At 49.5% G+C, this 26,020-nt stretch overlaps 1 protein-coding gene across 3 annotated transcripts in view; it reads left to right on the forward strand.

The window, feature by feature from the left end:
- Nucleotides 1-26,020, forward strand: part of SSRP1 (structure specific recognition protein 1) — a 366,705-nt gene that overhangs the window by 288,972 nt on the left and 51,713 nt on the right. For all 3 annotated transcript variants that reach the window (XM_069628997.1, XM_069628998.1, XM_069628999.1), the window contains one exon: nucleotides 16,927-17,097. In XM_069628997.1, the coding sequence (XP_069485098.1) occupies nucleotides 16,927-17,097 (171 nt within the window). The remainder of the gene's footprint in view (nucleotides 1-16,926; nucleotides 17,098-26,020) is intronic.

Consider the following 26,020-nt stretch of genomic DNA (forward strand, 5'->3'; position numbering starts at 1 on the left):
AAGTCATAAGTATTTCGACTGTCAACAGCCATAACAGTAAGTGTTACTGTAACGGAAATGTTACAGGAGCAGTGAGAAAGGGGATATGTTGCATCTCCCCAGCAATCCACATATGGTTGGGTGTGCTGGTCTCACAAAATAAAATGTAAAGGGGATGAAAATCCCTCTTTACCCTTGGGAACATTAGTTTACCCAAGGAAAGCCAGAGAAAATAAAAAAGGGAAGCCCAAAGGGCTACCCAGCAACACTGGACAGAAAGTGCTTTGTGCTGCAACAATAAAATGGAGATGCCCAAAATGTTATCAAAAAGGATAGTTTCAACAATGCACTGTGGAGAGTGTAAACGAAATTACATCCATAAAGAGTGTAAAAGAAAGGGTGAGTGTGGGGAAAAAGGTTCCCACTCAGGAACAACGAAAAATAATCCATAATTCCAGCAAATAGTTCTGGGCATCTCATAGAGGGAGATTTAGCATAAAAAGGAAAATCTCATGTAACTGGGCCTTAATAGCCTAGCTCAGAATCGCAACCTTTCGAAAAATAAAACCCTTAATCTCGCCTCAGGATTTTCATCGCTGTAGTGCCGCCCCTTGTCTCACGCTCCGTCAGGGGAAATGCTCTCCAAAGAGGGCTCCACGCTGCTCACTTGGAACCCCTGAAAGTGGTCCATCAGAAGCACGGCAATTGGACCGAATTGCTGCCATTTTACGCAAACTACATTGGCTTCCACTCCACTCCAAGCCAAGATACTCTTCAAGGATGCATTTATCGTCTACAAAGCAGTCATGAGTAGCACACCAGCTTACCTGGCAGCTAAGCGCCACATATCTGGTGGCACACGCTCCTCGTGCAGCAAATCGACCAACCAGATTGAATCACAACTCGTCTGCAAAGAGAGGACCCACAAACAATCCTCTTGTCATGCACCCACCCTCTGGAATTCAATCCCAGTGTCAGCCTGGAATGCCTCCTTAATTCTCTCAAAACATGGCTCTCTCAACATCATCTGACCAAGGACTAATTCCAATGGACTCACATACTGATGCATAGACCTCCCAGTACTGCGCTACTGTGAAAAGATGCCAGCCCAAATGCTGGCTACCCACACACTACAGCACTCTGGTGCTCTCGAGCTAGGTCCGCACTTCAAACAATAAAATAAAAATATAAAATAAGTCATCCAGGCACCAGGATGTGGACTGTAACCAGACAGCTCCAGGCGCACCTCCCCCACCTTCAGCCACTCACGCAGCCCACCCTTTAGCCAGTGAAAGCAGCAGATTTCCTCAGAAAAGGGCATTCCATATAAGGCAATTCGGGCCCTCGGAGGACAGGAAGAATGCTAAAGAACAATATGGCCAAAGGGACAGGCAATCTTGTGGCACGGCCATCTTGCGGTGCTAGCCACATTTAGTAGCCATTTGTGGAGTTAATAGTTCAACACATGGTAGGAAAATATCCGCTGCCACCAACCCATTGTGGACCCATTGTATTTGTAACCCAAAAGTTACAAAACAGTTCTAAGGATACAAAGTATCCTAACCACACTTCACGTTAGGGTGACCTGTGCAGTTATAAAAGTACAAGAAATCCATGGAGAGAGACCTAGTCTCTCTCTGCACTGATGGTTTTATGGACTGATCAGTCGCCCCATATAAATGAACACAAAGCAAGGGAAGTATAGCAGAAGTCTTTACTTGCCTCCAAAACGTCGGGTCAGGATTCATAGCAAAATGTTAGGGTATCCCACAGACTCCAGGCAGTAAACCATGGAAACAAATTCTATGCCTTTATAATATGGCCCTTAACACTTCAGATGTCCTTCCCTCCTAAGGTAAGTGATCTGGTGTTAGTCAAAAGTCCCAGGGTAACTACCTGTTTTTGGGAGCTGAAAAATCTGTAAAAGTGTAGAACAAGTATTGGCAAAGGCAGCGCGTAGGCAAATGTCCCACTGAGGAAGAAATAAAAGATTTGTTAAGTCCCAATCCCAGCAGTTTAGGGGCACGCAGAGGGGTAGAGGGCTAGCCTTCACCAGAACTCCACTTATTACGACCAGTCGGGGGATAAACCATATCTAGGTTTTTCAGGTTCACTGAGCGCACTTCAGTCAAAGGGCCTGTTGTATGGGGTCCAGGGACTTCGGGTGCAGTGGTAGTTGTTGGGTTCAGGATTGGGTCCATTTAGGGAGCGGTTCTGCGTCTTATTAGACCGTTCCTGATACCTTGAAGACCCAGGCACCTCAGGATAATGACCCAGTTATCACGACAGGGGCTCCTAGGACACAAGTGAGATGGGCAGCAGAGAAGAGCAACCTGTTTAGACAGCAGCAGCCAACACTTTTGTCATTGGGAGAAGACTGCTCCAGGAATAACTCACAGGTCTTGCTGCTTCTAGTAGGCTGCTTGCAGAAATTCATCCCGAAACTTAGCGCAGGGACAAATGCAATGAAGATGCCCTGGATGAAGTTGGTCAACCCACAGGAAGGTCCTGGATGCTTCACAAGGCTTCTGAGGGTATGATCTTCATACAGGCGTCTGGACTGGTTGGTCCCACCAGAACAAGTGTTGAAGCACCAACTGGGTTATTATGGAGATTGATGCAGAGAGACTAGGCTTAATCAGGACGGCAATGCTGGATGTCTTTAATGCTCTTCAGTGGGATGCAATTCTTCGTAGAGGTATGGGCACCAAATGGGGATGTGAAGAACAGCTGCAGGAGTCTTCCTTTTATCCAAAATTTGAGCTCTGGTCTCCTTCCAGCCCACCAATGGCAAAGACCTGCACCATTGACACATTCATGGGCTTTCTAGTCATGGACAGCCTATTGCCTTACATTTGCCTACCTATAGGGTGACTGAAGTGAGTTTGGAGAGACAAGCCTCGGATACATGATCCTTGCAGCATGAGGCACAGAGCTGGTTGCAGTGAAGGACAAGGGTGGGTTGAAAATTATTGCAGACGTCCTCACACGTGACCCAGAAGAACAGGACCGTGCTCATTTACTCGTGGTGGGAAGGGAAGCTGTTCCCCGCACAACGGAGTGGAATGATGGAAGTGTTTCCCACCAAAATTGCAACCTGCAGGCACTCTCTCAGGCCTAGGTGATCAGACAGTGGTAACGATATGGAACACAGTTCTGTGTCTTCCCATCACCTTGAAAAGGTACACTCAGCTCTATGACCAAACAGGGTCCCATGCCTGGGAGGACCCGCTCTAGCCAATACAGAAGCTCCATTTTTGAGGTGGTGTAAAATGTTGCATGGGCTAATGTCTTCCTGTGACCCTGCGACAGTGTAGTTAGTAACATTTAGGGGTAGTCTTGGGCGCAGGCACCTGATATGGGGGCCCAATAGATCTACTAATGTATAGTTTTTGAATACATAGTTAGCCCTAACTGACCTATAAGGACACCCTGTAGGGTTTTGGGGTGGGCCTGATTTTTGTGACTTCACACGTGCATAAAAGTGTGACATGGGCTCGGAAGCTGAGAATGCTGAAGAATTATGATAACTGTCTGTTTTGGATAATAAAGACTGTATACTGGTATCACTGGCGGAATTAAGACATGGAACCTGTATACTTTGCCCCGTGGCTGAGTCTTCGTTCTTGCAGTGGGGAGTCGTTGATGGGCCCAAGTTTCTTTGCTAAAAATGTGGATGAATGCTCAGAGGTCCCATCCGCATGTCCCTAAAACAATCAAATGCAAAAAATGCAGATGACGGAGGGCGCTAGAGCACGACCAAGATGGCGGCTCTTGTGTGAACTCCGACGCACCTTCATCAATCCTGTTAAAACGCATACAGGGGCCATCCGACCCCCTCTGATGTAGGACTGCCATCCTTGGGTGAAGCGCACCAGCCGTTTACCCTCCGGCGGGGGTAGCGCCTGCGGCAGCCTGGCTGGCTCTGGGCCTGGAGGGGTGAGGCCCGCTTCTGTGCGTCCCGCGGCGGTGTCCGCCACAACAGTGCCGCGAGGAGGGACGCTGGTGCTGCCCCGTGGCACGGGACAACGCACGAGATTGCGGTTGTAAAGCCCTGCATCCCCCCTGGACCCCACCCATCCCCCCCGCCCAAGCAGGGGCCCACATCAGCTGTGCGGTCGCCCGGAAGGACCGCTCGGGGGAAAACGGGCCTGGAGGGCGGATCCAGCTGTCCCCAACCGAAGCTGTGACCATCGGAGGAGAGCGAGCACAGGTGGCGTGGACGCGGGGCGGAGCGGCCTACCAGCAGGGCTCTGACATTGCACGCCAGACAGCGGGCCCTGGGGCACCCTAACAGCGAGCCCGCCCCTGCCGCCATCCGCTGACCTCCGCATCATCCCCTGGGGGCACGGACAGCGACACAAACGGCGGCAGCAAACGCATTTCAGGTGAGCTGGCCCCCCTTGCGGTTTCTGGGACAGGAAGTACTAAGCTCCAGGCGAGGTGCGGGGCACAACAGCAGGGCCTATGCCCGCCTCAGAGGGCCGCGCCCCCCAACCCCAGTTGTACAACTCCCACAGCGGGAAGCAGGCAATAAGGCAACATAGCCGAGCACTGACACAGATCAGCCAGGTGGCCCCTCCTTCCCGGAAGTGAGAACCGCTGGGCCCGAAATTGGGCTGCCATCGATACTTTGCATCATATTGCACATAAGCCAGAGGGGTGGCAGTACTAATACATAGATCTCTGAAATTCAAACTACTCGCAATTAAAAACGATGAAGAGGGGAGGTCACTTCTGGTACATGGGACCCTGGAAAATACAGAATTCATTATCATAAATTCCTACAGACCAAACACTGATGGAAACAACAACTTCGACTGGGTAATGACGCACCTGGGAGAAGCGAGATCCGCAACAATCATGGGCAGGCGACATGAATGCCGCACTCGACCCACAGAGGGATAGATCCCACTCGACGTCCACAACCACCTCTAAAGCAACCCTCCAGGTCCTCGAGATTTGCAAAGCTTATGACTTGGTGGACATCTGGAGACGCCAACACGGCGAGTCCCGAGACTACTCATTCCACTCCTGGGTCGACGAAACCAGTTCCCGCCTGTACTACATATTGGTCTCCGCGCACAGCCAGGCTCAATGGACAAATAGCCAAATATTGCGTAGATCACTATCGGACCACTCAGCGGTCACGGTTGAGTATACCCCACCAGACCCATCAGAAGGGAGAAGACACTGGAGATTCAAACCTGGATCCCTGCAGGACCAGGTGTTTGCTGACGAACTCCGCACAGAGATCATAGCTTTCCTCGAAATCAACCAGGGCTCGGTGACATCTGCCGGAACCCTGTGGGAATCCCTGAAATGCTACGTCAGAGGGGTCTGTTTAACCATAGAACAGGGAATATTAGAACTCATTAGGCGAGAACTGTCCTCGATCGAGGACTGCCTAAAAGAGCTTGAACACTTACAGACCACCTCACCGGAGCCACAGGTGCTGGCATCAGTGAAGACCGAACTAGACAAGTTCAGAGTGGCAGCGGACTGTGAACTAAAATTCCTTTTGCATGACCACTGCATCCGCCAATATGGTGAGGGGCAGAAACTGGGCACCCTCCTAGCAAGGCTGATAGCGGCAGACCGAAAACCCACACAGATTGAACAGATCTGAAACCTCCAGTGCTCCCTAGTGCCTACCGACCAGGAAATAGCCGAAACATTCCGCGCCTATTACCAAAGGTTACACAAAACCAACTACACTGCCACCCAGGAGGAATTAGCGCACTACCTGTCTGATATAGAACTGTACTGGGTGGACGCCATGCTAAGGGAACCTCTAAACTCGCCCATCACACCACAGGAGATCCTCCAGGCCATTAAAGACCTACCAAACACTAAAGCGCCTGGCCCTGAAGGGCTCATAGGCGAGTTCTACAAATCATTTGCACCCATACTCGCCCCACTACTGCTGCAGGTCTTTGAGGAGTCATTAGAGTCCGGGTCCCTACCCCGACCCTCCGAGAGGCAAACCTGATCCTACTACATAAAGTCAAACCCCCAGAAGAATGCGGCTCGTACCAACCAATCTCACTGATCAACCTTGACAATAAAATACTAGCCAAGATCCTGGCCGCCAGACTCATCCCCCTGATGCCCGCGTTGGTGCTCGCAGACCAAGCTGGATTTATACCAGGCTGCAATACATCATTCGGCTTCAGAGTCATGGAAGCGCTAGACCCCTCACACCAAGCGATAGCAGTCCTTCTAGATGCCGAGAAGGCTTTCGACTCCATTGAATGGCCTTTTCTTTTTGAGATCCTCCAACGGATGGGCCTTGGCAAAAGATTCCTCCAGCTAACAGCCCTTCTGTATAAACAACCCCGCTCACACATCATTCTGGGGAAAACCAGATAGACGGCAATCGATATCTCCAGCGGGGAACAAGGCAAGGGTGCCCCCTATCCGCCCTTCGCTTTGCACTAGTAATGGAGCCCCTCGCCTCAGATCTCCGAGCTAGACACATGCACAGAGGCCTCGCCTTTGGCCCCCATAAATTAATAATCTCCCTGTATGCGGATGACATCGCCCTTTACATACATTACCTGACAACAAACCTGAATCCAATAATACGGGACATAATAAAATTCGGTAACTTCTCCGGCCTAAAAATCAACCACAGCAAGTCAATTATATTCCCGGAGACCCAAGAATTCCCAGATGACTTTGGCTTCAAATGGGAACACACAAATGTTTGTTACTTAGGCATCCAAATGGCCAGAGACCACCAAACTCTCTTCCAAGAGAACTACGGTAAAGTAATTCAAACACTACAGGGGAAAATTGACAGATGGAAATCACTGGCACTCACCCTATGGGGTCTGGTGTCGATAGTAAAAATGGTGATACTCCCCAAACTCTTGTATCGCTTTGTAAATCTTCCCCTACTGGTGCCCCAAAACATCTCCAACACTTGGAGTTTGGTCTTGGAACTCCTTTTGGTGGGCAAACCAGCCAGAATTGCCTATAAATTACTAATCCAGCCAGTAAAAAAAGGAATGACTTCGAACGTTATTACTGGGCAGCACAAGCCCAATTCTTGGGTCATTGGTATGCCACGCATTTCGTCTGTCCCCATGTCCAGCTAGAGCGAGCTCTCGCATCCCCCAACCTGCTTAGAGCAGTTATTTTAGGTCTGACACACCCCACACAACACTCTAAACATGGTTCTCTCCACCATAGCAATATGGAAAAAAATTGCGCTGAAATGTAATATTCAGACTAGGTTCTCCCCCTTCTACTGGTAAAATGTGTTCCTGGAATCCCCTGACCGCAGAAAGTCTATTTAAACTGGGTCGACAAGTTAAAATTAAAAACCATGGGTGACCTCTTCATCGAAGGGCACTTCCTCACTCCCCAACAGGCCAAAACCTGCAGAGCCTCCACCGCCCTTGACACGTTTATTTAGTTCCGCCTCAAACGCTCCCTTCAAGCCATACTACCTGCATTCCCGCAACAACCTGCAACATGGGGTTATCCAGTCGCAAGGGGAGGGTAAACTAGTCTCGATGCTATACAAATCACTGCTAACAGAAACGGCCCCGAATCCGATAACACCCAAAGTGAAATGGGAAAAGGCCCAGATCACAATCCCAGATGAGGAATGGGAATACGTTCTTGCACAAACCCAGAAGGTATTGCTAAATACAAGATATAAACTAATACATCTAAATTCATTCACCAAGTGTACCATAGCCCCACAAGAATCCACCACCACCCCTCGACCCCCTCAGTGCAGTCGCTATGGCGCACCATCGGCAGACTTCCTCCACCTCGCATGGTCATGCCCAGCCATAGAATAATTCTGGGAAGTGATACTGGAAAAGACAGCCGCAATAGTAAGCATGCCCATAGAACCCGACCCCAAGATCACCCTCTTGGGACTCACCAAACACCTACCCCCCTCAACACGCAAACTAGGAGGGCTGCTGCTACTGTTGGCGCCCCTGAGAATCGCAATGTCATGGGGAAAAGGACCCACACCTACTGCACAGCAATGACTGAAAGACATATCATATTGTCAGGACACGGAATCAAACTTCATCAAGCTATTACCCCTACATGCTCGACCACCCGATATATGGGGCCCATACATCACTTATTTGTTATCCACTGGAAACTGCGACTCCTCGGGGGGAAACTTACCCAGAGCCCCAACCAAATCACACAGGCACACGTCCCATTCAGAGAACAGCAACAAACTATTAACTACTACGAACCCATGCACGGGTGCATCCCGGGGGGGTCGGGAGGGGGTAGGCGGTATACAAAGCACATGTTACTTCCATGTTTTATGTTATGTTACATTATTTTTGTTATTGTATAATCAGCTGAATATACCAAAACGAACTTTTTTTTAATAATAAATGCAAAAATGCAGACAATAAAAACTAAAGACAAAATATCTGCTGCCACCAGCCCATCTTGCACACCGTGGAAAAGTAACAAATGTTTCTAAAGGAAAAGGGGTACAAAGTACCTCTACAGCAGGTAACTGTAAGGCATTGGTATTTAGAGTTTTTGCTAAAGAGTATCCCCCTCTCCCCCCTTCAGTGCAAATATTGTTTCCAGGCCCAAAGGACGTCCATGGGGGCCCCCAGGCTCTTCAAAATATAAGTTGTCTACTGCTTATATTTTCTATTAAAAACAATCATCTTGATCCCTTTTAAAAGAGTTTACCCCCACGCTCCCCCATAGACATCCATAGGGCCCCTCTGGGAGGCTCCCCATCCCCCCCCAGTTTGAAAACCACTGATGTAAGGTGATGTGTGCTACAATAAAACAAAGGAATCTTGCAAAGGGGACATGCTTGCCCTGCACTGGTATCCGCATAGGCTGACCATTGGGCACCAAGAGATACGATGAGCAAGTGTTAGGACAGTTTTTTCTGAAGTCCAACTAAGGGCTTAGTAAAACCATTCAACTCAGGCTGTACCACCTGAGTTCATGGTAGTGTAGACTGAGTAGCCAGGCTTATTTTAGGAGGGAGAGAGGGCTGTAGAATCATTAAAAATGAAATTGTAATACAAATGGTCCAAAGAAACACTGAAACACTCTATGTAAAAATAAAGGATGCATTGAAATACAAGTAGGCCCAGATAAATCTTGGGGTAATTAAGTACCATCACACATTATATGTAATCAGACTTATAAAAACACAACACTATTCTTGAAGGTACACAGACCAAAGTATAAATGCTATTTGGAACACCTAACAATAGTTCTAGGGGAAGTCAAATCCTTTTCATACACAATCAGGATAGGTCACACCTATTCTTGGGGAGTAAAGCCCAATGGTTACTTTCACAATTATATTCAGTAATGCAAGTGTAGTAGGCCCTACCAGTTCTACAGTGACTCTCAGTACAATCACATAATCAGTCAACTGGACAATATACTTTTTGTGAATAGTGGAACTTATTCCAGGTACAGTGAAAACCTCTAACTACTTTTGTGAAAACAGTTATACTAGGTGAGTAAAACCCAAGGATTTAGTATTCAATTACAGGTGCTTTTGAGATCAGTGAAACACAGATTGAGATGAGCAGTAACTCTTGTAACCTATTTTTGGGATGGCACACAGCTAACCCAAGGTAAGTAAAAACCCATATACTTTTTTTAACCTCACAATGAAATACAGGTTAGATCTTTCCCAGCTAAACAAGTACCTTATGTATGACTGATGAAGGACAGTTGGAACTAAAGACTTGGAGTCTGTCTACAACAGCACAGCGAACGTAAAACCCCAATGTTACACTTTACTGAATGGCTCAGTAATTCTATGTAGGCAACAACCTAATACAGACCAATTCTGGACAGGCCGGCAGCAAGTAGGGGAAGCAAGACCCACTTGGGGGACACTCGTACAATTATCCTAACAGGCATAATCTGGTGAAACCAACATGTTACTTTTGGGAAGAGGCACAACCTAATCGCAGGAGAGTAATATACCTTCACATCTACTTTCTATTAGAATTGCAAAACGGTTTCGAAGGAAAGAAATATGTTAAACATACTTTTAAGAATAGTACATCACGTATCCAAGGTAAGTAAGAACTTTTGTAACTTTTCACTCTTGGTTACAGTTACCAACCAACTCTACAATTAAGTCACTTTTAAATACTTGTTTTCTTTTCTAGGCGAAAGGCCCAGACCCCTTAAGTCTTTCCCTTACTCTTGGAGCATGAGTGTTCTCAGTGGCAGAAGGGGTGGGGTCACTAGGATCTAGTGCCCAACAGGCAGTGTCAGCATAGGTTCTTAAGTAGCAAAAGTCAGTTCCTTAGGAAGACTGGGCAAATAGGTGAGTACTTTACGTCTAGGGTTATAAGTGGGTCCAGAGGCTTGACAGAAGACATCCTAGCAGTGGGACTGGGTGCACTGGATGAGAGGCCTCCATCACAGAAAACACCCCACAGCTACACAGAAATCCTAAGAGACTTGAGGTAAGTACATACCCAAGCCAACACAATAGCTTCGCATTGAAGATTTTGCAGCAGGACGACTTCGGGATCTGCAGCGAAATACCCGGTCAGCGGATTCCTTGTCGTGGTGACTGAGAACAAGACCTCAGAAGGAACTTTTCAGCAGGAATCGATGGCTCTAGGCAAGGTTTTCCTTGTGGCTGAATGCGGTTCTGCGGATTTGGCTCCTTTTCAAGGAGCACAGAAAACAGAATCACGGTTGAATTCTCGTTCCAAAGGTCCAGCACTTAGTTGAGGGTACTTTTCGGACTCGATTCGTGTCTCTGGAGATCCACCAGGATGCCCACGAAGTTTCAGCGGAATTCGGAAGACTGTGCACTGCACAGTGGCTTGACGTCCCAGGGTATTGGGGTATTGCAGCAACGCAAAGTCGCAGCCAAACGTGTGTTGGCTCAAAATGCAGGTCTTGATTCTAGTGGGTCTCACCCAGCTGTGGGTCGGGGTCTTCGCTTTTGGATTCCCCAGGTCGATTGGAAGGAAGGGCTATGGCAGGCTCTGGTTACACAGCAAGCTCTGAGATCGCTGGAAATAGTTTCAGCCGCTTTTCCTTCATCTTCGGTTTCAGTTCCAGTGGTCGACTTGTCTTCAGCTTCCAGGTTCGCAGTATTTAACAAACTACAGCACAACTTATGCATTATCCCCCTGCATTTTACAACAAGGGGTGGTCTGGTTGTCCAATCAGGACAGCCAGGCTCCACTGGGATTTGTCCCCATTCAGGCAAGGAGGAAGACAAAGGCCTGTGGAGTTTTGGACTCCTCCCTTGCTTCCTGCCTTCAGACACACTGGAGCCTGGGCAGGGGAGTCCAGGGGATGCCTGCTGAAGATAAAAAAAAATCACACAAAGGAATTTCCCACCCTGGATGTCGGTGCAAGGATCAGGAAAGGACAAGTTAAACTAAAATGGTGAAAACGGAAGACTGTAGCCATTTTGGAAAAATGAGCACCCGTAGGTGCCTTTCTCCAGCATGGGGTCTGGCATGGATTCACATGCTCATGAATATTTCCAGTCGTCGGGCAGGGAATCCTCGGTAAAGAAAAAAGCAGTTTCAGTTTCACTTCTGAACTGTCTTTCTCCTAACAACCAATCACTGGTCTCTGGGTCATACTGCCCCCAGCCAATGACTGCCCTCTACCTATGCCCCTCCTCTGGCAGCCATCTTCAGTTTTTTACCACACGTTCGAGTGGTGGGAGTCCTCGTGATTAGCTCTCTGGCTTTTTACTGCGTTTTGCGCTTTTTTCCAGATTTTTACTCTATTTTTCAATCGAGCCTCAAGCTCCATCGACCCATCATCCGATTAACAGGGACCCGTTTTCGGATTTTCCAGCAACCCTCAAGGGCTGAATTTCAAATTAGGGTTCCAGAAGATTCTTCAAGGCCTACTCCGCGTGGACATGACTGAGGAGAAGGAAGACTCAATGCCTCTGTTCAGGATTTGTCCAGGATGTGGCCTACGGAACCTCTACTTGGCGACGGGTGCCCAACACCAGGCTAAGCACTGCAAGTTTACGGGCACTGGTTACGCCGCTGCAACAGGCTCCCTGGCTGCCAGGGCGAGCTAAGTGTTTCTGGGACCTTCAACCACAAGCAAACGCTCCGGTTTGGCGAAGAAGAGAAAGTTGGACCACCCAGGTAAGCTTCCGGAGAAGCCCCGGACGGACAGTCGGAGAAGGCTAAGGGGGAGCGGAGTGCTGACCCTACCCCCAAGGTGAAGGCCCTTGGCTCAACCAAGGTTGTGCAGGCCCATATTCACCCGGCGAAGCCTTCCATTGAAGGCGTGGTGGCGTCCCTAGCGAAGGACGGGTTCGCAGGTTACGGTCCCCAAGGTGAGTTTTCCTGCCTGCTAGGAGGGAATCGTCATTTCAGCCCATAGAGAAGACACTGGAGAAGGAGATGCCCATCTCCCCGAAAGTCTCCCCTGGTCGAAAAGAAGGGGGGGGGGGAGCACAGTAGTCCTACAGGGCACAGACCTCTCCTCTGAGGAGGAAATTTCTATGCTCCAGACCATTTCTCCAGACCATTTTGGAGAAGAAATCTGAGGCCAGGGCCTAGGGGAAGGACCCCGACGAGGGAGACGTCAAGAGTGGCGACGAGACCGACTGGGAGGAGCAGGGCATTGAGGACTTGGAGAACCCTAGATTGTTGGCCCGTAACGCTTCCACCTCTGTCACCTCAGCAACCACCTCGACCCCCAACGGACAACTCTGTGGACATCCTCCAGGCACTTCACACCTTGTGCTGAGATTCGGGCGAGGGAGCCTCTTCCGCCGGAAGAACCCGCGGCACCGGGGCCATCCCTGCCAAGAAGAGGAGAGTTCATTCTCCACCGCCTTGTTACCCTTTGCCCCCCTCCCATCCACTGAGGGAGGATACTGACACGGTGACTGGCAAGGACGATGGCGGGTTAGGGGACCTCCCATCTTCGCCGCCCAGAGCCTAATCACCCGACGAGATAGGCTTGTTCCATGCCATGATCTCGAGGGCATCGGACCTCTCAACTGACCCCAGAGGAAAAGAAGAAAGGGTTTCCTTTACCAAAGCCGCGAGGCGAAGAGGAAGACCTTGCTGTCAATCCCTCTATTGGACAACATCTGGGACGAGGGTCTGTCCCTTATGAAGAACCCGTCCTCGGCCCTGGCGAAGAGAACTGGTACGAAACGAAGTACAGGGTGCCGGACTCTGTACCCAAGTGTTTGAGGTCCCAGCCTTCCCCAGATTCAGACATCTCGGCGGCGGCAAGGAAGAAATCTTCTGGCTCTTCCTCTTTCCGGAGGTAAATCCCAAGGTTCCTTCAATGGCTTTGGTGGAAGCTCCTCGTCCTGCTGTCAACCGTCATGCTCTTCGACCCAGGAGGCCTACAGGGGACGCAGCAAGTCTGGACTAAGTTGCCGTTGTCGCCAAGGTCCCCAAGGTGGCGCCTCCACAGCGAAGAAGATTGAACCGGCCATACCGTTGGGCACCCACCTGCGCACCCCACGGTGGGAGGCCGGCTGGTGAACTTCAGCGTGCGGAAGTCAATCTCCACCAACCGTTTGGTGCTGGATGCTCTGGCCCACTGACACACCCTGGCATTCCAACAAGTGTCCTTGCATACCACCCGTGGCCAGGCAGGAAAACCACGTCCCTCAGCTTCTGCTGGCGGTGCGGATCATGCTGAAGAAGGGCGAGATAGAGCTCGTTCCAAAGAGGCTCCGGGGCTCCGGAGTTTACTCTTGGTACTTCCTCGTCGAGAAGACTGGCGGTTGGAGGCCCATCCTAGACATCCGCCGTCTGAACAAGTACATCAAATCCCAGAAGTTTCGAATGGTCACCCTTCAGCACGTGCTAGGACAGCTGGAAGAGGGGGATTTTCTATCGTCTCTGGACTTGAAGCCTATTTTCACATCCCCATTCACAAGTGACACCGCAAGTTTCTGCGCTTCATGGTTCAAGGCCCTTCCGTTCGGATTGAAGTCAGCGCCAAGGTTTTTCACCAAGTGCCTGGCTCCGGTGGCAGCGCGGCTGCATCTACAAGGGATCCACTTACACCCTCTACGTGGACGGCTGGCTCATCCGAGCGAAATCGAGGGAGATCGCTGCTCACAGAGCTGGGGTTCTCCGTGAACTATGCGAAGTCCTGCTTGGTTCCATCGCAAGACGTGCTGTATCTGGGATCACAGCTCAACGCAGTGTCCTGCCTAGCATCTCCGTCAGAGGAGAGGATAGCGGCCATCCTGGGTAAGGTGCAATGGCTGTTGACCCTGAAGATTGCAAGGGTGAGGCCCATCAAGTCCCTCCTCGGCATAATGTCATCAAGCATATACCTCATTCGGCTGTGCAAGCTACGGATGCGCCCGCTGCAAGAGTTCCTCAACGCTTGTTGGATTCCGGTGTCGGGAAGCTTCGGGGACAAGATCATTCTCGATGAGAATTTCCACAGAGCAATACGGTGGTGAGGAGTCCGCGTGCATTTGTCGGCGGGCGCAGACTTCCAGACCCCACCTCATCAGGAGACTGTCATGACGGGTGCCTCCCTTGAGGGATGGGGCGCCCACACCAGAAGTCTCCACGCAAGAGGCCTGTGGCTGCCAGTGGAGAAGTCATTGCATATCAACGTACTGTAGCTACGGGCAGTGTTTTGGGCCCTCAAGTCTTTCCTTCCATCCCTCAAGGGCAAGGGGATACAGTTCTTAACAGACAACACCACCACGATGTTCTACATCCGGAAGCAGGGGGTACCAGATCCCCAGCGCTCTCCAGAGAGGCGCAGGACCTATGGCACTGGGCCGGGACCTATGGCACTGGGCCGTTGCCCTTGGGGGCGGGGGGGTGTTTCTCGTCCCGTCTCATCTGGCAGGAGTGAAGAACACCATTGCAGACTCCCTCAGCAGGGAGCTGCGCTCTTGTATTCTCATTCCCCTGGTCAGACCTGTTCCTGTATGCGTTCCCTCCGTTGCCGTTGCTTCTGCGACTACTCAATCAACTCAGACGGTCCCGGTGCAGGATGATCCTTGTCGCACCAGCGTGGCCGAGACAGATATGGTACCCGGACCTTCTGAACTTGTCAGCATCCCCTCCAGTCAAACCTCCGGTGGGCGCAGATCTTCTCGCCAGGGAATGAGGCGCAGTCCTGCAAACTTTAAGGGTTTTGCTCCCACTTCACTTTCTGTGTAGCTTCCCTTTTTTTCCACAATTCCCTTTAGTTAAAACAGCCTTTATCAATGTTTTGGGGATTTTTCTCCCACTTCACATTTGGTGTAGCTCCCCCTTTTTTCACCTTCTCTCAAGTAGTGCTGTTTGTTTCTTCCTTTTAACAATGGGTCAGTGTCACTTTTGAGAGCACACAGCTTTACCTTTCTACCAAGCACGACCACTCTGATACTTGAGGCCCTTCTTTCCTTCCATTCCTGCCTCTCGCACGTTTCAGTTTCTCCTTTTCTGTCGTGCCGCTTGCATGCTTTAAAAATGTCATTTTGGCCTCACATGCGCACCTGGTTTCTTGGCATTCAGAAACTCGCCGGTTGACACCATGCTGTCAGCAAGGCCTTCTGGCTTTGGCGCGCAGGTTGGGGCCTCACCACCTGCCCCTGGGATACCCCCGAGACCTGGACTCCTCCCAGGGGAACAAGCATCTGCCTGGCCATGGCCAACAGGCCTGCATACACCCCAGTCCGGCTCCTTGGAGACATGGCTCCCTCGCCACTCTGCAACCCTTACAGCACAGCAGGTCAGCCTCTCTTCGTCCTGCTCTCCTACTGCAGCTTCCTGGCCTCCAGCTTCCACGGTTTGCTCCTTTCTCCTTAGCAAAGTTGGCTTTAAAGCAAAAAGCGATCCCCTGCTTGGCTCAGCCATGCGGCCTTGCTGTTGCTTTCTTAGCTGCTGCCTTGTGTTCTGCTTTGTGCACTGCCATTAATACAGCTGAGCCGTGTCAAGGGGTTTCCGGTGCGAGTCCTTGTCCCCCCACCCTTGCCCGACTCCAATCAGGCCAAATATTGGGACATGCCGGACTATTGGGAACCACCTTCATTTCAGTGCTAGAGTCGATTTCAATAGAGTACAGGTGTGCAGAGCCTGACCTCGTTGGAGGGACATACTGGTGGTGTTGTAGTGTGCCTCTCTAATCTTCTTCTTCCTCCTGAGTCCTAAGGCACCTGTCCCATAGGTAATCTGCTTTACTCTTGGATGCCTCTTCCTCGTGAAATGGGTAGGGAGGAACAGGCTAGGACTTATAATAGCATGTAAAGGCTGTGGGAGTGTAGGGTGGTGGATAGAATTTGAAGATGCCGCCAGGTTTCTCAGAATATTCATAGTATTAACTGTGTTTTGTGTTCTAATGTGGTACGTAACTCATTTTGGTGTTGCCAAACTGGGGTGTGTTTAGTTTTTTTGTTGTACTTACCAGTAGTGTGTTGAATTTAATGCTTGCTTACATTTAAAAAAATAGTATTGTTTTTGTTTTCAGCTGCGTGGACATCGGTAATTTAAGTCATTGCTCTGGTTAACTACCTCAAACCAAGCCTACATCATCCTTAGTCTAAACCTAACTGCTAGCCACCATACTACTGAGAGCTTGGTTGGCTTTGCAGACCACCTCACAGTGGGTTCTGAAAAACCCTCTTAACATGAAAAAGTAACATCCTTTTAAAGCTTTGTATCATTCCCCTCTGAAGGTAAGGATTTAATATGCAAGAAGGTGTGCTCCATTTTCAAATGTCTTAAGTGTCTTCACTTTAAAAACTGTTGATTGATTCTGGAGAAAAAGCATAGGTGAAAAGAGTAATGGGAAGAAGAGTTGGTTGTCGCCTCTATGTGCCTTTTTATTTTCCCTGAAACTGAAGATCCTCCACCTATAAATCTTGATTTACACAAGTAAGGCTTGGATGCTGTGACGCAGTTGTGTTGACTTTGCAATTTCAAGGCACTTGGTCTCTTAGCACATTTTATTTCTCCTCTCCCATTTCTTCAAATGCAGGGTAAAAAGACAAAGGATCCTAATGCGCCCAAACGTCCAATGTCTGCATACATGATCTGGTTGAATGCTAGTCGAGAGAAGATAAAGTCTGATAATCCAGGAATAAGCATCATCGACTTGTCAAAGAAAGGAGGAGAGCTTTGGAAGGGCATGTCCAAGGAAGACAAGGAGGTAAGGTTTTTTGTTGAGGAAAATGCTTGGGGGGGGGGGGAATATGATTTAAGAACTTCAAGGAATTGGGGTGTGTCTGAAGAGCATGACTAAGGATGATCAGAAGATGAGACCTGAAGATGGGTGGGTAATTTTGGGCAGCAGAGAAAAACTAACAAGAGGTTGACCGACTCAATTCATGGCTAAGGATGTGATCTTTTAAAGGTAGATAATCTCAGTCCCGAGTTTTCAGGTGGTAGCATTTGCTACGAACGATCAGGTCTACAAAAGTGATAATCTAAAGGAGAATTACAGAGGATGTTCAGGGAGTGTGCCTTCCGAGATGGAGTGTGGCTTATATTTCCCCAGTCATTTGAAGAAGCTTTGCATAGACTGCCTTGCCAAATTCCAATGCAACAAATAATCTTTACAAGAGTTGCATGGTAAGCACACTTTCTGCCATCGGAAGGAGTATCCTAGAACACACATTCACTTTGATTTTTAGCCACTTCATTGTGTGACTGTGTCCAGGTTTTGACCCCACTATTGTGAGATCTCCAATCATTCCTTTGTCGTGCCATATTGGATCAATTGATTTTTCTTGTAGTCTCAAAGACCCCGTGTTATGGAGAATTCTCAAAAGTGCCAATTCCCTTCACCTTAGAGACCCACAGCAACTTTCCTGGATTTTGAGGACTTGATTTTTACCTGGAGAGAGTGTGAGCCTTTTTTCCCACTCTTGTATTTTGATGTGTGTTACCCTTGTGTTCTTTGATTGTGGAGTTTTAGGCCACTCCAAAGGCATCATCTTTTCATGTCACACAGCACCCTCAGTGCAGCGACACAGGGAAGCTTTTTAGGCTGTCCCATGGTTTAAATACCTTCTCTGGGATAAACTACTGTTTCACAGAGAGAGTGAAGTGAAATTGACTTTACTAGTCTCCAAATTCCTAGAAGCAGCACACACTAGCTTACCATAGAGTGCTGGAGGGGTTACTTAGTATCCCCTATGTCTAGAAACTCAAGTAGCAGTCAAATGATGCCCTTTCCTCTCGATGTCTGGTGGCAGTAGTTTTACAACAGACTAGCATGATTTTTCCCGACCGCGAACACCGGTAGCGTTCAATCGTGGGAGCCATGTTTTTCAAGATGGCGTCTGAGCCCCCTTTGTTTAAACAGGGGCTGGTCTTCTTTTTTGGCCATTTCTTTTTGGAAAGGTCCTTCTAGAGTTTGTTTGTGTGCACCAAACCAGGTTTGGTCCCTTTGTTCCTACGGACTGAAGACCGCCTCTCGCGCCCGAGTGTCTGGGGAGGGCAGGAAGTGAGGGAGTTGCCCGAAACTCCCTGGATTAGTCTCATAGACCCAAATGCACTCTGGCGTGATGGGCTGGCTGACTGTCCGGCAAGGACAGCCACCCTGCTGGGTGAGTGGCAGCTAGGGTGGAATGAATGAGAGGAAACTGGATAAAAGGCGCGTCTCTTGGCTTGGAAGGCAGAGTCGACCTTTGGAAGAAAAAACCGAAGACGAGCTGGAAGAGGACAGCTGCTGCAACTCCTGGACCGTTGGTTTGCTCGGTGAAGCCCTGCTGCAGGTCCGAATCGCAAAGTTCATCTTGTCAGAGAAGCCCTTCAACGACGACTTCTCCCTTTGAGTTGGTGGGACCAATCAACTTGTAAACCACCTGGATACAGTTCTCGGAGCTGGTTGTATTTTCCTCAGTGCTGCAGGAAACAGAATATCCAGGGAGAAGGACACCAGTTTGTGTGCTTGACTACAGCTACTGGAATTGAAGATTTGCATTTGCCAGCTTTTTGACCAGTCCCAGTGCAGTGCAGGAGTCCCCCGGCATCCTCCCTCTTGACCCCACAACTGAGGCTCAGGAACAGCGAGATGTGCAGGAACTGCCAGGAACAGACTTCTTCAGCTGCATCTTTTTCTTCATAGTAAGGTACTGTAAAAACCCGACCAAGAGAACTTACCTCTCACTGCGAAAGTGCTTGAAACTTTGGCAACGTGCAGGCCTAGTTAGCTTGTGACCCAACATATTAATCTTTCTTTTACAAACTACTTCTGAGAACTTTGGTAAAGACTTTTCCGTTTAACTTCCAGAACTGCTTTATCCTATACAGGACTTTAGCCCATTGACTTTGGCCTAACCTATTGCATGAATCAACTCCTCTAGGTAACTCAAACTATTTGCACTCTTAAAGAGTAACTGTAATATTCGTGTTTATTAACTTATGCCTTTTTGGTCCTACTTCAAAGTAGTTTAGATGCCGCAGAACCTGATATTGTGAAGTACTGAAGTATATTTTTGTGTGAAATAGATTGCCTCCTTCTAGTGAATGTTTTATAACTGACTGAAATAAATTAATACATGTTTTACCAAGAAACCTTAAGTTATAAGAGTCTATTTGAATACCTGTAATTATAGACCTCACAGGTCACATTCCCTCTTGATGAGCCGGACTGCTCAGCAACACTACCACAAAACTGTGTAGTACGGACTTCTACCAAAGGTTGGTTTTGCCTACACCTGTAGTCCTAGGTGTGTAGTGGTCCCAAAGGGTACGGCATACAAACTTTGCCTAACACCCCACCCCGCCTTTCGTCTTTTCCCGTCATTTTCAGAAATTGCCTCGTCACTTTTTGTGCTTTAGATCTCATTTGCTCCTCTTTGCTAAAATGTAGATCTCTCTCCAAGAATCTGAACTTCTGGCCTCTATTAGTATGCCCCAACACCCCAATGATACCCTTTCTTAAACATATGCTGGCATACAGAGCCACAACTTTCTCCCCATTTGAGGGAACAGGAAGTATCTAGAAGTGTTCTTTGCACACTCAACTTTTGATTTTCTGTGCCACTCCCAGTTTCCCAGTCTGGTTCCCTGCTCCAAGGACTTTATTCTGTGCGTCAAAGTCTTTAGTTGCTGCGATTGGTATGGATATCATTTCGCACAGGCTGATTTCTTGGGTCTAACTAAGGGCATTATAAAACTAGATCTGAGGAAATACAGAAACTCAACTCTTTGTATAAGGCTGTACCACCTAAAAACATTTGGTAGCGTAGACGGAGCAGCCAGGCTCAACTTACGCGGGAGAGAGGGTTGTAGGAAGTTGCAAAGAAATTGTAGCTTTCATATGTTCCAAAGAAACACCAACACTTGTATTGTAAAAATGATTTATTGTAAATACATGTAGGCAAATACAAAGCTTTGGAAAGGTAGGTACTGTTACATATTATATAAAGACAATCCTGAAAACCAATTCAATCCTTGTATATAAACCAGAGTATAACCTTACTTAGAAGAGCATTCAGCAAGTCAAGGCGAATCAAACCTAAAGTTCTCCAGTATGGGTTCTGGCATGGATTCACATGCTCATGAATATTCCCTATCAGGCCGGGAATCCTCGGTATAGAAAAAATATCAGTATCAGTTTCGTTTCTGATCTGTCTTTCTTAGTAGTAACCAATCACTGGTCTCTGGGTCATACTGCACCCAGCCAATGACTGCCCTCTCCCTAAGCCCCGCCTCTAGCAGCCATCCTCAGATTTTTACCGCACGTTCAAGTGTTGGGAGTCCTCGCTGTAGCTCTCGAGCTTTTGCTGAGTTTTCGTGCTTTTTTTAGGAGATTTTTCTCATTTTTCGGTTAAATAGAGCCTCGAGCTCCACCGTTTCTACTTCCGATCAACGGGGATCTGTTTCGGAGTTTTCTACGCCCCTCAAGGGTAAGGATTTTGTCGAGTTACGCTTTTGAGGATTCTAGAAGTTCCGAGTCCTACCCCGGACATGGCCCAGGAGAAAGGAAGCTCGACGCCCGGGAAAGCTGTTCAGGACCTGCCCTGGATGCCAGCTTCAGAATGTTTTCAAGGAGGGCGAGCATTCGTTATGCCTCTGTCTCCATGAGGACAAGACGTACACGGAGATGGACTGTGCGTTTTGTGGGAACATGTCGGAGCGGACCATGAAGAATCGCCACCTCCGTCTCGCCAACTGGCTGGAAGGGAAGAGCCCGCCAGGCGAGAAGAAGAAAAAGAAGTCCGAGCGGTCTTCTAAGTCCTGTGAGGGCGCCCCGGCGACGGGGGCCCAACAAAAGGCTAAGCACCGCGAGTCCGCGGGCACCGGGAGCGCCGAACGGTCGGGCTCCTTGGCTGCCAGGCAGGGCGCATCCTCCCCGGCTCCATCAACCACGAGCCAACGCTCTGGCTTGGGTAAGAGGAAGTCCGAGAACCCGGCAAAGCTTCTGGAGAGGCCCCGGTCGATCTCGAAAATTCCGGCAGAGGGGGAGCGAGGCTCGGACCCTCCCCCCAAGGTGAAAGCCCCAGGCGTCCAGAAGGTGACGATGGCCTTAATTCACCCTGCTAAGACTTCGATTGAGGATGTCGCCGCGGCCCTGGCTCAGCCTGTGGAGGCTACACCAGTGGAGGCGCCCTCAGGACCCAGAGTCTCCCTGCCACCGCAGAGGGAGTCGTCTTTCAGGCCCATTAAGACCCCCACAAAGTCTTCGTTGGAAAAGGTGGGCGAGGGGCTGGTGGCCATCGTGGATACGGACACGACCTCTGAAGAAGAGCTCATCGAAGTCGTGGAAGAGGCCCAGCCCATCGGGAGGGATCCCGACGAGGGCGACGACGAGAGCGATGGGGTCGCCGACAAGGCTCCTCGAGCCTGTCGTTTCCGGCGCCGGAGGACACTTGGGCGGCCATTTTGTCAGCGATTCAGTCCTTATGTTCGGAGATAAGGACAAGGTTGCCCCTCCCCCTGACGGAGGTACCTGAGCCAGACCCGACAGGGGAGCCGGAGCCAGGACCTTCGGAAAGTCCACCGCATAAGAGGACGCATCCTACGCCACCTCTGCGGCCTGCTCTGCCTTCCCCCCCCCGGTCTACTACCCACGGGGATGATACAGGCATGGACACGGCTACGACGGGTACAGATGACGGAGGCGACGACGGGACGTGTCCCCCGTCGCCCCCTGCTCGGGCGTCCCCGCCCTACGAAATTGGATCCTTTCATGCCATGATTTCCAGGGCATCCGAGCTCTTCCAGCTCTGCCCAGAAGAGAAAGAAGGGTTCCTTTACCAACGGCGCGAGGCTAAAAGGAAGACTGTCCTCGCCGTACCGCTTCTTGATGACATCTGGGATGAGGGGCTCGCCCTCCTCAAGAACCCTGCCACCGCGCCGGCAAAGAGGGACCGGTACGAGAAGAAGTACCGGGTCCCCGACGCTGCCCCCTTGTGCCTTCGGGCGCAACCTACCCCGGATTAGGTCGTCTCGGCGGCGGCAAAGAAGAAAGCTTGGGGGGGGGGGGCATGGGCCTCGACATCAACTTCCCCGCCGGACGCGAGGGCAGGAAGTTGGACACGATGGGACAGCGGATCATCTCATCCGCAGCGACGACTATCAAGGCGGCCAACGCCCTGGTTATCGTAGCCCACTACGACAGGGAGTTGTGGTTCAAAATCGCCCCTCTGTTGGACTTCCTTCCGGATGCCAGAAGGGCTGAGGCCCTTGAAATCCTACAGGAGGGTGAGATTGCTTCGGACCACGCCATCACGGTGGCAACGGACATCGTCGACACCGGTTTCCGTCAGTTGGGCAACGGTGTTTGCTTGAGACGACGAGGATGGCTCAGGACCATGGATTTCCGCCAGGACGTACAAACCAAGGTTTTGGACATGCCCTTCGACGGAAACAACCGGTTTGGGAAGGCGGTTGATGAGTCCCTTCAGGCCATCAAGACAGACGCAGAGACTGCCCGGGCATTTGGAGTGCTCCAACGACGACGGCCGTCCTTTCGGAGCTCCGGAGGCAGACAAGGTGCCTCCAAGGGATCCGGCAGTGGCTCCTCCACGTACCGCCAAGCGGCAAGATCTTCGTCCCAGGAAGCCTACAAGGGACGCGGCAAGTCACGTGGTGCCTGTTAGGGAGAATTCTCTGTTTAGGCTGAATTTCCCTACCTAGTGAGTCCCCCAGCAGCTTTGCTGGATTTCTGGGGTTTAATTTTTTTCTCCTGCCAAGAGTGAGACTCTTTTACCCTCACTCTTGGACATGTTGAAGTGTGTTTTCTTGGTTAAACCTTGTGTTGAATGGGCTATGGGGTCTCTTACTCCATAGGGCCTCATGTATTTTTGTGATGTGGGTCACACAGCACCCTCTGTGCCGTGACCCAGGGGTGTCCTAGGGACTCCCCAACATAGACTCCATACCCTGGGACTGACTACTGTCTCCCAGGGCATGTAAAGTCACCAAAGACTTTGCTAGTCTTGAATCCTGAACAGAACCAGTACAAACCATCATATTGTGGACGTACTGGCTGGGGCAATTCGATTGCCCCAGGGTCTGTTAGTCGAGGGGGCACGTCTCCGTCCCCCCTGATCGAGTTTTGGCTGGTGGCAGTGGAAACTACTTTTTATATTCGACCGCGAATATTTCCCTATGGGATTTCCCATTGTTTTAGGCTAACACATTTAATTATTTATTTACGGTAGCCTTAAACATACCACCGGTTTATATATTTATTTTTATAACTCCGGTTGGGACTTTTTGCCAAAACTTGATTCTAAAATGGCGTTGGTGTTCGCCTCTGTAACTCTGACCCAAAGTGGAGCCCTTTGTTCCACTTTTGGCGGGCTTCTCCACAGAAGCCCTCCAAAGTGGTGCCACTCTGTCTGGGGTACTTAGGAGGGGTGGAGGGGGATTTAGGCACCCTGGACTGAGTTACCTTGGTAACTCAAGTCGCACTCCGTCCTGATTGGCCCAAGTGGTGAGCCGCCCGGCTCACCACTTAGCATGGTTGAGTGACAGCTAGGCTGGGTGAATGGGGGTTTGCTGCATAAAAGCAGGGCTTTGGGGACTGGGACTTCAGAAGTCGCCACAGGACCAAGAATCCGACGAGGGAAGAGCTGAGCCGACCTGCTTCGACGACACCACCCGGTGGAGCCCTGCTGAACCGTCTCACCACTTTTTCCCGACGACCGAGGAGAACTCTTAACGGAGTGGCTCCTTCCCTTGACTGGTGGGGACAACCAGTTTTCGCCTTCTTTCCGTTCTTTGAGGTATCTCGTGACCGCCTTGCCTGTGCCAAGCACCCCGGCAACCGGAATACCACACTTTACCCCCATACCGCGAAAGTCGGCACCAACCCTTTAACCGGAGGACTCCGCGGCTGGTTTCTTCCCGGGCAGTGCAACGACCCTCTTCTTCTGCTCTTCAGCGAGAACTTCTTCTCCCCTGACCGACGTCGAGCCCTGCTGCCACTGCCTGGAACAACTGCCACCGCTGGAGGATCCTTTCCGCTTAAGGTACTGTGTTCTGCCTGGCTTCCCTTGCTACCGACTGTACGGGGTAGATTTAGTCCCCGGCTTTCGAACCTGGGAGTGCCTGGGACACTTTGGCTAAACTTTCTGAGCCACTCTAACCTCTTTTTGACTCTTTGCAAGACTTTGAATCTCTAACTAACAGTGTGATCTTGGGCACATTTTCGCTCCGGCTACTCTAAGAGTGGGCCCTGCCTAGTGACTTTTGCTCACCTGTGACTTTATTCTTCTGTAAGCCTATTGCAAGTGCTCTGGACCTTAGAGTGGTGTGTCTAACCCATTTCTGCTTTTTCTCTCCCTTTCTTGGAAACTACTAGAGTGTCATCTAACGTTAAGCACTCACCTCTGTTTTAATTAAGTGGTGTTTTACCTAGAGTTGTCTAGATAGGAGAAAGGATTGAATCTACTTTCATTATAACTGTGTTGAAGTGCTTTTACTATATTTTTGCTAGAGTGTTTTTAACTTATGTGTATTTTAAATAAATAACTATATACTTTTGAAACCAAGCTCTGGTCAGTGTTTGCTTGTGCTATTGTGTTTTGGTACATATTGTGTATACTTTACATACTGCCTAACTCTTCTTGAGAGAAGTCTGACTGCTCAGCCACAGCTACCAGGTAAATCTGGGTGGTACAGACTGCTACCAAAGGGGTTTACTGCTCTACCTGTAGTCTTAAATCTTTTGCAGTGTTCCCCAAGGGAACTGCACAGGTTTCTGCCTAACACTGGTGTACAGCGGTGGGATTTGTATTGAGTATACATTTTATTGTGCTTTAGATACCTTAGTGCAACTAACCACAAAGCTTAGCACTGAAAAAGTAAAACCTCTAACATGTCAGTTATAGAAAGCTATAGTCAAGAGTCCCTTGCAGCCAAAACTGCTGATTGTTTAAGAGTGCTCTGTAAACATAAGGATCTCCTGACTAAGGGCAAGAAAATGGAGCTGATTGAAAGATTGTTAGCTAACCAAAGTCTGGGTGATGGTTCAGAGGAACCTACCACTCCAGCGACTGTAGATGACAGTGTTGAAGTTAACATGGAGCAAAATGTTGATGTTTCTGAGGAAGAGTCAGAAGAGGAGGGTGAGGCTGTTGTAACTGTCCCCCCTAGGCCTCTGCCTGCTCTACCTGCTGTACCTACTGGACCTTTACCAGGTCCCACATTTAGTCCTCAGTACTTTGAACTGGAGAAAATGAAGCTAGAATTGGAGTATAAGAAACTTAATGCTCAAACTGACAAAGAACTAAGGCTAAGGGAAATGGAGCTCAAGTATGACTTAGAAATGAAGAAATTATCTGTTGAGAATGTTTCTCTCTCTGGCTCCTCTAGAAGTTCCAGTCCTAAAAGACCCCGGATGCCTAAAGAATTGGTTGGTATGTATGAGCCTAAGTTGGATGTGTTGGATTGGTTGTCTCTGTTTGAATATAATCATGGGCTCCAGAACATCACAGGAAATGACTTACTCACCTGGTTGTTCTCTAGGCTTCCCCCTGTTGCAACTGATGTGGTAATGGAGATGGGGGAGGAGGATAGGAAGGACTATGAATGTGTGAAACTAGCTTTGATAGCTAGGTTTGGGAAGACCCCTTCCCAGTATCTTAAGAGGTTTAGGAGCCTCAAAAAGC

Source organism: Ambystoma mexicanum, chromosome 12, assembly GCF_040938575.1.
Source record: "Ambystoma mexicanum isolate Mex_15411 chromosome 12, UKY_AmexF1_1, whole genome shotgun sequence".
Taxonomy (NCBI): domain Eukaryota; kingdom Metazoa; phylum Chordata; class Amphibia; order Caudata; family Ambystomatidae; genus Ambystoma; species Ambystoma mexicanum.